Genomic DNA, 15170 nt, shown 5'->3' with positions numbered 1-15170 from the left:
ATCATTGCAGTTTTAAGTCCTCAATGTAAACATGATGCGTCACAAAAAAAAATATCACTACCAGGGTTGTTGCTTCTGTAGACATTTCAGGTGATCCAGTATTGCGAAAGCAAAAACCACTGACAGCGCAGCGAAAAAGAGGTGTCATGTTAAGCCGAGTTGATTCGGAATGAAACTAATATATCTCGAGTAAGTAAGACAGAAATCTGGGGACACAATGAGATATTTTTTTCAAAATAAACAAAGTTGATCGCAGTTATATCGATATACAAGAGCAAATTTGCAAATGTATCGAAGTATCTTAAGATACAATTGGGAAGTATCGTATCGGATACAATTATTCCAGAGGTATCTTGTATCTGTATCTCAAATACTTCTTGCCTGAGTATCTTGTATCGTATCCCGATACAATTTCAAAGTATCTTTGCCCAGTCCTGGTCATGACACCCAATTTTGCCACTACAGTATTCAGCCTATGGGATAACCTGTGGACGTACAGAAGCCACGCTAGCTTTCTTGGGCCACCACTTGGGCTTTCGATGCCTTTTAATGTTGAGATCTTCTGGATTAGTGGAATCTTCTGGAATAGAATGTGCACAATGGCAACCTGCCAACCAGGTAACCTCGCAATTTGGGAGATTCGTATAGCAGGGGGGGGGGAGACTCGACAAAAGAAAGCTGGTGTACATTTCAATTTGCTGTTTCCCAAGGCTGCAGCAACATCATAACCGAATGACTGCCTGTAAAGTTTGTAAACATCAGAATTCATACAAGTACTGGTAATGATATGGCGCATGCACGCGTGCATAACTAAGGGACAAAATCTGTTGTGTCCTGTGACAGCCCTTTCATAGGTATAACAGCACAAACACGTAACAAATAAACCGAGAGGACACCGGACAGAGTGGAGCACTCTGTCCTGTGTATTCTCAGAGATACCTGTGAACTATGCATGACCAACAGTCTGCCAGCAGACACTGCCAATCTTAATGCACTTTTTTTACATGGCACCAGCGTACTGTGGCGAAAGTGACTTAAGCGTTCTGCTAACAATCAGAAAATTTTAGAACCGATGTCCTTATTTTCTTTTCATGGTGGCGCTAGCATTGTTCTTCAGGAGATTTATAGCATACAACTGGGAGGATTGTTCAAAATTCAGGAGTCTCCCAAGCAAATCAGGTGAGTTGGCAGGTGTGCACAGGCGCTGGACAACTCGCAAACAAAAGAAGTTACCAGTTATGGGAAACCGGCATGGTGTTCCAGTACGCAGTGGCAGGTCACACGGAGAGTGCATCAACACTAGACTCTGTATTCACAAATGCTCCTATCCTTATGAATAAAGGCAGCCTTTCGTAAGAACTTAAGTTAAAGTACAAGAAGAGGTAAAGGGACCTCTCAAACCTTAAGACACTTTAAGGGCACCTTACGAAAGGCGCCCTTGTCCGAATAAGTGACTGTCACGGAAGTGAGGCTACACATATTTTTATGTCTGAATCATCCGTCTATGTGCGTGTACTTCATTTCTACAACAAAAGGTTATTGAAACTATGCACCAGCACTCCTACAAACAAGCACCACCAATGTTCGACAGGCAGTTTGCCAGTTCTTGACTCTTGTCGACTCAACTTTGTTTTCCGCTAGGCACCATATGGCATAGCCATCACAAAAACATTCTGAACTTCCCGTCTCAACATTGTTCCATTTGTGTACATTCACTGTGCATTTTGCTTTTGTAAGCGAGCGTGAAGGACATCGAGTGCATTCCCTGGTCGAGCCTGGGGCTCAATACATCACGTGCAGCATATTTTTTTCCTCAAAGGAAAGGAGATGTCTCAAGCAGCCCCGTAGCCAGGAATTTTTTTTACAGAGGGGGGGGGGGGGCGCTTGCTGAAAACCTGGACTATTTGAGAAAAACACCTATTATTCATTTTCCGTAAAACACACCCCTCCATCGAAATTTCAAGGGGGGGGGGGGAGAGCCCGGGCCCCCCCAAGCTACAGGCCTGGTCTCAAGGCTGAATCGCTGGAATGTCTCCGTGTGGCTACTGTTGTGTGGCTGTGTTCTGGCGGCCATCAAGAAGCGCTGGGCAAGCAACAGCAGTAGAGAAACTACCAGTGTGTGCAAAATGAGCAAACTGAAGTGAATGCGTGTGAGCGAGGTGTGTGCCTGTGTGGTGAATATTTTACCTCCTTTTGAATATGTTCTAATAATCCAGTTTTCTGCTTACAGTACGTGTTTACTTTGGCAGTTAGTACTTTTGCTGTTAGATTTCCACACCAAGGTCCAGTTGCGGACTTGTAAGGACAATTTAAAAAAAAAAGATGAGAAGGCTGACTACACGAAAGTGTTTTCAAAAGGTGAGCTCCTGTTCTCTCTGCTCCATTTTCACTACTTGCTACTTTCGAGTAGCGAAAACAGAAACAGTTTGTCGATAGTGAGGCTCCTTGCTGTATGTGAAAATTGTCACTCAGCTGTGTCGGTATTCAGAAGTAAAATTTAGCTCTGGCTCTTATAAATTGGAACATTTCATTTGGGCTTGAATTGTCTGCATAAAAAAGGAGCCTAAAATGGCAGCAAATAAACGATATAGCAATAACATTTTGCAACAAAATTAACACCATCCTTTTGCTTTCGGCGGTGCCGTCCCTTGTTGCATGGGCGTAATGGCGATGACTAGACTTGTAAAGTGAGTGGTCCTTCCAGGTAACAGGCACACCATTTTGGGCTGCCAGCAGCGTTTTCTTGTTCTTAGAATCTATTCAAGGCCCTCAAAAATGCTTCAGCTCTTCTTCTTAGGTTCTTAGCTGGTTTTATGTTGTGCTGTCTCGCATCACTTCTTCACGGAATAGACTGGTGCTCAATATCTTCATTTCAGTTGACTTTCATGTCAAATATAGAGTCTTGCAGCAAAAGGACACGATACTGCAGTGCAAAACTCAAAAAAGAAACATGAAGAGGCAAAAAGATGTAGGAACATCGGCCTCTTACTCTTGATTTTGCCCTACAAGATCACGTCCTTCAGTAAGTACCAAGTCCCCCCCAAAAAATGCAATTGTGAAATGAAACCACGATAGCAAAGCAACTAGGACACAAACAGATTAGATGTGGCCATGCTGGTTGTTTTGGTCATGATTGTTGATGCAGCACTGGTTTAATAGATATGGCTCAGTTTGATCCAAACAAGTGAAGGATTTGGCTCATTTTTTATTTGATAACTGCTTTTTGTTTTGCCCCAAAATGGAATTGCCCCACTTTAATCACAGGCGCTTTAAAAGTGAAAGAAAGTGACTTAGGCTTGCTTCAAGTTCCCGTGAAATTTAGCCCAGTTTCGGTTTCTGGATTTGGCTCTTTTAGAAGAAACGTCACATTTATATGTGTGGCAGTTAAGGGCGATAGCAGTTTATGACTTGAGGTTGTTTATTTTTTTTTTAAAGCCAGTCGAGAGTTTTTTTTCGTGTGTTACGCATTCAGTACCAATTTGCCAAACTGTTGGTGTACTGACTGCAAATTTCTTGGCACAGTAAAATACCACTTGAACAAACGTTAGTGAAAAAAACTATTCAGCTGTATGAGCTTTTTTTAAAAAATCCCCCGCCGAAGTGCCATTGGACCCAATGCCAATGCATTTCAGTTTAACGAAATTAGTGTAGAGCGCATTTCAGTTCTACGAACATATGTGGTAACACCATCCAATGCCACTCATTAACCCTTAACCATTTTGGGCAAGCACAGCTTCTCCTTGCCAAACTGCGCCGAAACCAATTTGGACGAGTCTGGCTCGTCCACTTGAGATAATATCTCCCCATGAGCGTTTCGAACGAGACTCGCTCGTTTCTAAGCTAGGTCGTGTGTCACTTCACAGATAGCAGCACGTGCTTTGCGATTTCTTTTAACTACCATTTCACATTTTTTCGCTAGCTGTGTTTAGAAGATGTTTTCCAGTGAAGTGACACTTGTGCATCACCGTAGAAATGAAGCCTTTCATCACCGTACAGCTCCTCAGGAACTAATTATTCGAATACAGAAGTTTACTTTGATGGCTTCACGCGTTATATTCGCCAGTTTCTCGACGATGACATTTCGCGAATCATGAAAGACACTTATAGGCCATGGGACTTTGTTATGCTAATTTGAGTAATCATAGGCTTCAATTTTTTTTCATCAATCAAAACATACTTTTCAGAAGGAAAATCTTCATTATCAAGTAGGAAAAAATAAACCTTTTACACAGAAAAAAAAACGGTTATGGGGTTAATCATAAATTGTCTGAAATACTGGGTACAGAGAGTGCTTTGCATTTCAAGGACTATGTTGCCTGTGACTTGTGTTGAGACAGGCACCACTCTGTCTCCAGAAGAGATTGTAGTGAGCGTCCTACCTCAGGAAGAAGTAGTAACCCTTGGAGAGGAAGTATGAAGAATTTCAGCTAAAGAAGCACTGATGTACTTGGAAAAAGAGAAATCCTTTACTTCCCAGCACAGTGTTGTGCTGGAGAAGGTTTATGAGAGCGTGGACACAGTGACTCAATTCATGACCACTGCAGTCCTAAGTGCACAAGTGCAGCAAAAGATTAGTGCATTCTTCAAGGAAAACATCCTAAATAAGCAGATATTCACATTCAAATGAGCAGCACTGCAAATAAAAGGGTTCAAATATCATTTCAACAACTGATGTTTTCTTTAGATAACAAGTTCAGACAGCTATTTCAGTTCAGCAAAGTTTCCTTTTAAACTTTTTTTTGGGGTCCCTTGAAGTTCGCTCAAGAGAAGTTTTACCGTATCGCGTTTCCTCAACTTACTTGCCTAGCCTGCAAAGAGATCAGCGGACGGGCTCAAGGACCACCTCCAGTGAATGGTTGAGCTCCACGCCACGAAAATCCTGGCCGCTTGTACTTTCTTCTCCAGTAAAATGACAATATGCAAAAGCTAAGAAGCTTGCAGACAATCCAAAACTTTCTCGCAACAATCACAGTCAAGCGCAGCTATGGGAACTACGAAGGTGGTTTTCTGGCAAGAAGTGGCAACCAGCAATGTGAGATCCTGACGTTGATCTTATACCAAGAGTACAATGCTCAGTGTACCAATGTCCTGCAGTCACTCCATTGATATGTCATCAATCACTACATTTACAGCGCACATGTACCAATGGCGATTCACGATCTTAAAAAAACCTGAATATCAACACTGGTCCTGCAGCCAACAACATGGAGCCCATTGAAAAGAAAAGATGCTATGTCCTTAAGAGTTCTTCTCTTAGCCATAAGCTTTAGCCCCACATAGGCTGGTCTGAGCAAGATGGGAGGCAGTTTGGGCCAGCTGGTATTCCATTGTATGCGAAGAACAAACAACGAGGAGGAGGCCAGACATCATCCTTGTCACTCATCCTTCACACACTCGCAGCTCCTGTTTGTGTTTTGAGAGCCATGTGTGCTCCAGCCCATTTTTATACATCTAGTCTTGCAACCTGTGTACAAATCACGAGGTGGCTTGCATTGGACGTCTCTGTTGAAGGGGCAGCATGGGCGAGGTAAAAAAAACCAGTGTGGGCAGCCCACTTTGTACACAAAGACTAAAAATAACTCCCCCAAAAGTGGCATAAGGAGTTGAGCAAGTAAAAGCAACAATTAGGGCCTTCGGCTGGCTACGCTTTTTCAACTCCGTGAAATACTGCTTATGTAGCTCCGCATTTCATCGCCAAGACAATCTGCAATCAAGGAAACAAAAAAAAAAATAAAAATCTGCCACTATATGTCGATTGTCCGCAGAACTCGTGTGAAGGTCAAGCCGATAAGGTGCATCCGGGTAGTGCGGTTACAAAGTACGTGACGGTTCTGCGAGAGAAGGACGACGAGGGGGCTCAAGTAGTATTTAGGCCGTGGCCCGACCCCCAGGTCTATGCATGTTACACAAGCATAAACAGCGCCCCTCCCGCCTTCGTGCAATGCGGCACAAGCCCTGGACGATCAACAACTAGATGCGCAGAATGACTGTGGAGGCTTAATTGCTTCGACTTAACTGCGTCACCACATTCCAATGGGTGCGCCACATCGCAGTTAGATATATCCTTGCTGGTGAACCGAGATACGCACTGCGCGGCGGCCTACGCTGTGGCATAACTTGTCAGCCTAGTGAAAGAATCAATCACTCACCTTCGTAACTCTTGCAGCCATCTTGGTAGGCAGGGCGAATCTTAGCGACGCAGCTGCTGCGCGATGCCAGTACAAGGAAATCGCGACTGAGATGACAACGACAACAACCCTTGTACCTTGGCGCTGCGCCGCGGCGCAAAGCACAAGGACGCTGGAACGGCTGGACAGTGTTGCCAAGTGTATGAGAGCAAAAATGGCTAAATGGCCGCATAAAAGTCGCTAAAAATAGCTTAAAAAATCCAGTAAGGAGCTAAAAAGTAGCTAAATTATTTTTTCAAGCATTTTTAGACATATTCTACGCGTGAAACGAATTTACTGGCAGCTGTGTTATCTTAAAGTACAAGCAGAACTATGAAGTTACTTTTCCTTGCAGGCCGCTACGCAGAACATAAGTGAACAAAAATCAAAGTACTGCCGGCAGGCGGTATTTTTTTGTTTGTTTTTTTTTTCTTTTGCAAAGCGTCAAGGCCAACGTGCTCATAAAATGCGAGCTGCGAATGCACGTAAATATGTTTAAAAATCGAAACTAATTCTTACCGAATTGTGTAACTGCAAAAAACTGAGGAAACAAGAAATAAAAACCAGCTTACGGACGCGTACACAAGAAGAGAAGACGACAGACACTCGTTGGAACTAGCAACAGGTTTAATGAAACCATCACACATAACGTTCCCAGGAAATTAAGCCAAGCGCGCATGCGTCCTACATCAAACACATGTTATTCACAAAAAGAGAGAATGACATCAGTAGCCACATTTTTCTAAATAATCAATCTCTTTCTTTGATAGTGACAGCGAAGGTACACTAATGCATTCTTTCGAACCATATACTTGGTATTCGCGTGACGTCACGGCAGAGCAGGCTGGCGGCTGCAGCAGCGGAAAGGGCACGACCTGCGTTGGCCACTATGGTAGCGCCATATTTTTGGGGGGACGGTGCCAACGAGAACGGTGTTTCTGCAGCTCCGCGGCTGGTGATCTCTGCCTTTTCATTACTTTAAAAGAGTTGCAGTAAAGCACCATTGCTCTGCAACCATGAATGCGGGCCCCTCAGTAAAGTTGAGTTCGTACGCGCAGAATTTAGAGGCGAATGCGAAGAACCGCTACGTTAAGAAAGTGGAGCTTTGCGGTGGCGTCGATCCACTTTTGCTTACTTCGAAAGAAACGTCGTTCGATCTCGCGCTCGTGCGTAAAGTATAACTTTCGGACATCAAGGATTACATTGTGCACACGACGAGTTTCATCACCCACGAACAACTGAAGGCCAAAAAATCTCGAGTCGCATAATTACCTGACCAGCGGATTCGTGCAAAGAGCCCCAGCTGCAAAGACACGGCGATCAAAACATCGCGCGCACCAAGGTAAGACAATCTTTGACTAGGCTGACTGTATTTATGGATCGCATTGTAACGCTAACGGGTAGTGCTTGCCGATGTGTGTGACAGTGGTGTGATTAATGTTGGAAGTTTGCTTCGCTGCGCAGCGAGACCTCGTGAAACATTCACAAGTGTCTGCGCGAGGTCCTACATATTTTCGCTTCTGTACCGTTACACTACGACGCTACGCGAAAATTCCAGGAGTGCCTTTTTGCACAGCACAGTGTCAAGTAACACAGTTCTCTTCGGAGCTTAGGGAGAAGAAAAACGATACTAAAATAATTGCTTGTACACGTCATTTCCCATCGCGCTGCTGCTTTAGAAAGTGACAGTGTAACTGCACTTTCCAGCGATTATCTTGCTGCGGCATCTTTTTCTTTTTGGTTTGCGAATACTCTTCACCTGCCTAAGTGCATTGCATTCTACAAATTGTCGCTGCCAGCGAGGTAGCGGATGTTGCATGTGTCCGCGCAAGTGTGCCTAGAATGGACTACATGCATGAAAGATGCTTGCTTGCGTTTTGCTTCTGTACTGTTGCGGTGATACCTACATTAGTTTCACTCATTGTTGATGCTGCAATTTGCCTTGCTTTGTGTGCGTTTATGTGGCCTGTGTTTTCTGCGTGCGTAAAGCCAGCAGTTAAACGACTTCATCCTTTTGCAGGTTAACCACTCTCAGGCGATTTCACCTCAGCCACTAGAGCCATGGCTTCTAGTCAAGCAGGATGGCATGGTTAAAGCTGCGCATTGCACCTGTATGGCCGGTCTCGGTGAAGCCTGCTCGCACATTGGGACACTGCTCTTCTATTTAGAAGCAGCTTGTGTTGTGTTGCAGTGTTATCCCTACCTTCAGTGCTGCACATGTCTGGTCTTTTGGGAGGTTCTTGCTTTGACATGCGTGGCTTGGCATGTAATTTACATTACAAAAAACATGGTTGCTTAAGGCAAATGTAGGGGGCAAGATGAACTTTATTCCCAGCAGTTTCGTTTCTGTTGGCACAAACAGTGGATTTTTAGGAAGATTCCTGCTTCAACATAATGGGCACAGCACGTGCATTATGTGCATGAAAAAACATATGGTCAATTAACGCAAGAAGGGATTCTAAGGACTTAAAAAAGCGCTTTTGAAAGACAAATTCAGGTAGAAAAATGAACTTTATTTCCTGCTTTTGTCCTTACTGCATCGGTGTCTGAAACTTCGTTCAGAGTTCGTACAAGTTTCAGAGGCAGAAATTACGGTCATTGAAGACCCCCGTCAATGCTTCTTCAATGGACGCCAGGTCCTGCAAGGCCACTCCCAATCGCAGCCTCATTAGTGTGAGTACAAATTCTTGGAATTTCGCAAGAGCATTGTTTGGGCTGCGTGGCACACTACTTTCGACAAGTGTGAACAGTGAAATCAGAACTGTGAAGCTTGGTAGGCCCGTGTAAAATTGCACACGGGTGTTGTCATGCTCCAAAGAAGCTTTCGACAGCCGAAGTGTGTCCAGAGAGCCCTTCACCTCCTGTAACTCGGTGCGTAGGACCTGGTTATCAGCTTCAAAACTCTTCAGAACACTGCCTGTGATGTCAGTTTGAGTTTCAGCATCCTTTAGCACTGAAAGAAATGTATAGGCAATACATTACTACGCATTTGCCAGTCAGGTGCAGAGTGCTTGAGATATTTGTCACATTACTTACATGAAGTGGTATTTACTGAAGCTTCAGCTGTCGAAGTGGTGGCTTGAACACCAGCTTCAGAAAACTTTACATCTGATAAAAAATGCAGGAATGTGACTCTTAGAATCCCTTGTGTTAAACACTTCCGGTTTGCTCCAACTGAACGAATGCAGTACTCACAATATGAGGCATCCACTACAACTCCAACTGGAGAACCCATTTCAGCTGAGGCCCTGCCTTCCTCGGGTGATTGCACAGATGGTGGGTCTGCAATGAGGTGTTGTCAATCATTGAAGTTATGTTCCTAAATTAAAGTACTCGGGCCGTTTGAACTGTGTAAACACAAATCACTCAATAAACGTCAGCAACAGTATCATCAGCATCTTGAGCTACGGTTGAAGCTGGTACTTGTTGCAGCATGGATTGACCTGCATTGAAGTGTTGTCATTGCTATTTCACAACCACCAATTTTGTGCTCACATAATGGGCCCACTACTCCAGAGAGAGGGAAGCACCAAATAGTTTACGCTGTAGGACTGTTGGATATATGACGCTGTTTACTGCAAGCAATAGGGTAGAGGATGAGCAAATAGTGAGGTTTTGTAATTTTTGTCAGAAAGACCAACCATGCAAAAATTAAAAGTACACAACTTGCCACTGCCTGCTAGCTCAAAGACCATCGGGAACAATATAATTCCATTACAAGCACACTGTGATGTAAAATCCAGCCTGTATGAACAGCTTATCTAGGGCACTGACCTGAACCGCTGTTGAGTGCGCAATGTGGCTCATCAGCTTCCTTGTTATGTGCTGTAACAGGGCGTGCAAGTGGTGTGCCTGTATAGAATCAAGGTGCTATAAAGATGCTGAATGTCATTAAAGGAAATAGTCCCCATGTATGAATAAGCCATTGTACCCGTGACAGTTCTGCACACAGCGCTGTGCTGCACGTTCAACACATTTGAAGGCTGGAGAACTCTGCTATTGCCCTCTTGGATCTCCTTTGAGGTCGCAGCCCTCTTGCAACGTCGCTGGTGCCTGAAATAAAATGTAAAGCCTTTATGTGAAAATGTCTATGCTGTAATCCTTGGCACTACTTACAGTGATGGTTGGATCTCTGCAATTGTTTGCTATTTTCGACATTGCTGCCCCGAGTTCTCACGACATTGTAAGCTACAACTTGTCTGCTCTCTCCTGACACAACTAATCTCAAAACAACTTGTGTAAAATTGGTGCTCATCACTCGATGATTACATAACATATGCTGCATAACTCTTGAGTTGTGTCACAAGCAACCTGAATAACAAACAGATAACCTTCAACAGAATAATGCAAGAATACGTGCCAGTCTCTTAGACTTCTGCTGTTTGGAGTGCAACATAAAATGTGGCTGCCATCAACAAGACTGTATTCACTAGCACCCACTGAGGTCTCATTGTCTCATTAATATTTTCCTTGCATACACACTATTCACTTGCTTGGCAGTTTCGAAATCTTAAATTTGTTCTGCATTACCAGCACGGGCGGCACCAGGGTTTTTTGGCTGAGCGGCAGCCATGACAAGTGTGTCGTTTTGAGGGAGGTCAGAAGTAGCACATTCAAACATACCTTGCTTCAGATTTAGCAGCTGAGTTTCTGTCATACCCCAAGTGTAAGCTGGGTGCCCAGTCTGGGTTTGTAACGTCCATCAGGTAGGATGGCCTTCCTGCAAGTGTAAACAAGACTGTTTGCAAACACAAATTCGCAGAAAACTGGCAGATTTCTAACAAGCTACTCGCTGCGGTAGCAAGAAGTTCAGTCATTACTTGGAGTCGAGCCACAACTACACGAAAAGCAGCTTTTACGCAAATGAATTAGGCACTGTTCTAAGGGGTCGTGCGCAAGATAATTTGAAGCAACGGAATCGACAGCACAAGTGTCGCTCGTTTCCAGAACAATGATAGCCATTTCACAAAAACCAACAGGAATAATGTCTGGGCATTAGTTAATTTCTGGTGTTGGCCAACATCACTTCGAGCGCGCCGCAGTGGGGGATTCTACAGTAGCTTGGGTTCATTAACCAAACACACGGGCACTTTTGCATTACAAAAACGTGAAAACGCTGCCGCTGTGACCGACAATCAATACCGCGAACTCGCGCTTAGAAGCGCGAGTACGCGGTATGAAGTCAGTTTGATTTAAAAGAAAAACAAAAGGTGAATGGGGGAACGTGACAGGGCAGCACCCTTTACTAATGTTCATTGCTCTCCCTCCACCTGCTATCGAAATTTAATGACAAGTGGCCCCAATCTGCCACTCTAAGCGCTACAGTAAACGGTAGGATATGTCCACGAACTGCATGACATGACAATTACATTACTGCGACGAGTTCGTGACATCTTCACGATACACGGTGACACAGGCACCAGCACTACGGGGAAAAGCAATGAGCACATAGCAAATTGATTCCGCAGCTCTTGTTTTCGGAGTGCACGCGTGCCTTTTTAAAGCAATGACGCTTACACAGCTATCTTTAAGCTCGCTACCTCAAACAAACCAACAAACGTTATGCTAACCAGGGGCGTAGCCAGAAATTTTTTTCGGGGGGGGTTCAACCATACTTTATGTTCGTGCGTGCGTTTGTATGTGTGCGTGTATATATACGCAAGCAAAACTGAAAAATTTCGGGGGGGGGGGGGGGGTTGAACCCCCCCCCCCCCCTTGGCTACGCCCCTGATGCTAACTACAAACGGTACAGCATTACTAGCGTCGACCAACCTATGCAAGCCCAGTCCATGATATTTATGTTGCGCTATATGTAGCAGAACGACAAAAAGGCACTCACCAGAAACGAAGTGCTCGCTGCAGACCTTGTAGTGAGTAGCGTTGGTATTAATGTAACCACGGTTGAGGCGACGAAACCATTCCGCCCGACGTTTCGTTGAGACCTCGAGGGTCTGGTTGCACTGCCGACGAACAACAGTCGGAACAGAAAAAAAACTGACTTTCGTCGTGTTTTCACCACAGTCAGCTTTCCGCCTTGACTCGTTGTTGCATCCCAACACAGCACAGTTAACCATATTTGGAATTATTGTTGATGACGCCTGATTACAATGCCCGGTCAGCGCAGCTCTTACGCTTCACAGCAGCACGAAACGAAAGCACTCCCCCAAAAACATGGCGACAGGAAGCGGAAGTCTCACCGCGCCGGTTCGAGCGCTTCCCGTCATGCCGCACGAGAGCGCAGCGTTGCTTACACGTGAATACCACCTATATGTTTCCAGATTTGATACGCTTCAATCACTTCACGTTCGCATTGCGTGGTTCCCTTACCAATGATTTACGTGCCTTTGAGATCAGAACAGCCGCACACCCGGAAATGAGCAGGCAGATTTGCTCGTCCTCCTGACCTGATAGACGCTTCGTGTTCTTTTGAGCAGACATTAATGCATCGTCCCGTTGGTCCAATATACACGCAACCACACGACAATATGGCCTGGTGTGCGACCGATGGCGGCGCTGCGAACGGCGCCTGTATGACGTCAAAGCGGGGATTCGCGCGCTTGTGGGAGGCGAAACGTTGTATGGAGCGCAAACTAAAGCAACAAAAATGGAACCGTAATCTTAGAAGGAGGATTGCCAGACATAACAAAAATATTGAAAATTATGCGATCAAATTATGCGAACAGAATTGGTGCAGCAGATGCGATGAGATGGAGGGGGGCATGAGCCTTGCCAAAACGTGGGGTCTGCTGAGACACCTGTTAGACCCGACCAACTCGAAAACCCAATCGAGTATTAGACTGTCAAAAGCCAGGCACGCGTTTGAAGGAACAGACGCGGAATTTATGAACAAGCTAACCGCCCTGTACATTGGTGATACTCGCAGTACCGCCCTCCCGGAATATAACGGGGCTCCCAATGAGGAGCTCGACGCACCCTTCACGGAGGCGGAGGTTAGGGCTGAAATATTGGGACTAAAGACGAAATCCGCCCCGGGACCTGACGGGATAACAAACAAAATTTTAAGAAACCTCGACGACGCTTCCATCAGCGCTCTGACAGAGTACATGCAAGAAATTTGGACTAAAGGCGTGCTACCCAGCCAGTGGAAGTCGGCAACTGTAATTCTAATTCCAAAGCCAGGCAAACCGCCGACAATAGAAAATCTAAGACCTATTTCTCTAACCTCGTGCATAGGGAAACTGATGGAGCGCGCAGTTCAGACCCGACTGACGCACTTCATGGAAGAAAACGACCTGTGGCCGCACGAGATGGTTGGCTTCCGACCGGGCTTGTGCACGCAGGACGTAATGCTCCGACTCAAACACGATACAATCGAATCGCGTTCCAGAGACGCTAAAGTAATTCTCGGCCTGGACTTGACCAAGGCCTTTGATAATGTTACACACGAAGCTATCCTTCGCGGTCTTCAAGAAATCGGGATAGGAGCACGAACATACGATTACATTAAGGATTTTTTATCAGACAGAACTGCCTGCTTAAGGTTCCAAAACATTGAATCGCCACCAATTCACTTAGGGAGCAGGGGTACGCCGCAGGGCTCGGTTCTCTCTCCGTTCCTATTCAATGTGGCGATGCGGGGCCTCCCCGACGCATTGAAAAACATAGAGGGACTAAAATTTAGTATGTACGCGGATGACATCACCCTCTGGACTAACCAGGGGAGCGATGCAAGCATCGAGGAGCGCCTGCAGGTGGCGGCCGACACTGTCGTAAACTATGCTGCCAGTAGGGGTCTTTCATGCTCTCCGCAAAAATCGGAACTATTCGTCTATAACCCAAAGTCACTCCGTTGCAAGCACAGCTCGGAATTTGATATTAAAGTAGAGGGGAAACCCGTCCCAAAAGTGAACCAAATCAGAATCTTAGGACTATTCATTCAAGAGAATGGACATAATGATGGGATAATAAAAAAACTGGAGGGATTTGCAACGCAAGCCCTTGGATTATTTAGAAGGGTTGCGCTGAAAGGTCGTGGCCTGAAGGAAAGAAGCTTGCTCAAACTAACCCAAGCATACGTATTAAGCCGTGTGAGCTATGCCACGCCTTTCTTGGGCATCAGGTCTGAGGAGAAGAGGAAACTCGACTCGCTCATTCGACGGTGCATAAAAAGGGCCTTAGGCTTACCAATCAGCACCTCCACAGAGAAGCTTCTCTCTATGGGAGTGCACAATACTTGGGACGAAATACGAGGGTGGTCTGAAAAGTTCTCGGCCTCAATAAGAATGACGCGAGCGAGAACTTGTAGCACTCATGTGCACGTTCATACAAGTCTCTGCAAGTCTCAGATGAAACGCCATCTAGTGCCGATTAGCAGTTTGGCTTTGACAGTCGATCACAGTGGGTGTAGTGTGAAGCACCGGAAGGCATGGAGAAGCTTGAGTACCGTGCGGTGATAAAGTTCTTTGTAAAAGAAGGTTTATCTCCGAATGAAATTCACCAAAGTTTTGTTAAAGTTTACAAGCAAGATTCACCTTCATACTCCACAGTCAAGAAATGGGCTGCTGAGTTTAAGCGGGGAGAGAGAGCATTGAAGATGACGCGCGCGAAGGGCGCCCAAAAAGTGCAACAACTCCTGAATTGATTGACCGTGTGCACAATATGGTTTTGGAAGACAGGAGAGTGAAGTTGCGTGAAATTGCCGAGGCTGTTGGCATCTCAGTGGAACGTGTATGTCACATTTTGCATAAAGAACTACACATGAACAAGCTCTGTGCAATATGGGTGCCGCGCATCCTTACTCCTGAGCAAAAGCGCAACCGCGTGACGATGTCACAGCGTGCTTTGGAGCTGTATAACAAAAATCCAGCGGACTTTTTGCGCAGATTTATAACAATGGATGAAACTTGGATACACCATTACACACCGGAATCGAAACAACAATCAAAGCAGTGGACTGAAGCCGGGTCCTCTGCACCAAAGAAAGCCAAGTCAGTTCCCTCCGCATGAAACAGGAAAGATGATGGCCTCTGTTTTTTTGGGACG

At 45.3% G+C, this 15170-nt stretch overlaps 2 protein-coding genes across 6 annotated transcripts in view; both read right to left on the bottom strand.

Moving 5' to 3' along the window:
- The window catches only part of LOC119390334 (probable medium-chain specific acyl-CoA dehydrogenase, mitochondrial), a 142478-nt gene extending 136174 nt beyond the window's left edge, over nucleotides 1–6304 (bottom strand). For both annotated transcript variants that reach the window (XM_037657960.2, XM_037657954.2), the window contains exon 1: nucleotides 6150–6304. In XM_037657960.2, the coding sequence (XP_037513888.1) occupies nucleotides 6150–6170 (21 nt within the window). In that variant the 5' untranslated portion in view covers nucleotides 6171–6304. The remainder of the gene's footprint in view (nucleotides 1–6149) is intronic.
- Nucleotides 6305–8659: 2355 nt separating this feature from the next.
- LOC119390309 (uncharacterized) lies at nucleotides 8660–12426 on the bottom strand. 4 transcript variants are annotated; one of them, XR_005183284.2, is made up of 5 exons: nucleotides 12007–12426; nucleotides 10791–10887; nucleotides 9363–10220; nucleotides 9204–9275; nucleotides 8660–9120 (listed from the first exon to the last, which is right to left on the bottom strand). XR_005183284.2 is itself a non-coding variant. In XM_037657911.2 (4 exons), exons 1-4 carry the CDS (start codon nucleotides 12239–12241, stop codon nucleotides 9925–9927), a joined length of 549 nt encoding a protein of 182 aa, XP_037513839.1. In that variant the 5' UTR covers nucleotides 12242–12426; the 3' UTR covers nucleotides 8660–9924. The 4 variants fall into 4 exon arrangements, 2 of the variants coding, with proteins under 2 accessions (XP_037513839.1, XP_037513830.1); XR_005183283.2 differs by having other exon boundaries at nucleotides 9204–10220; XM_037657911.2 differs by having other exon boundaries at nucleotides 8660–10019; nucleotides 10099–10220.
- Nucleotides 12427–15170: the final 2744 nt, after the last annotated feature.

Source organism: Rhipicephalus sanguineus, chromosome 1 (assembly GCF_013339695.2).
Source record: "Rhipicephalus sanguineus isolate Rsan-2018 chromosome 1, BIME_Rsan_1.4, whole genome shotgun sequence".
Taxonomy (NCBI): domain Eukaryota; kingdom Metazoa; phylum Arthropoda; class Arachnida; order Ixodida; family Ixodidae; genus Rhipicephalus; species Rhipicephalus sanguineus.
Note: the sequence above shows the minus strand (reverse complement) of the source record. Positions and strands in the feature narration are given on the sequence as shown.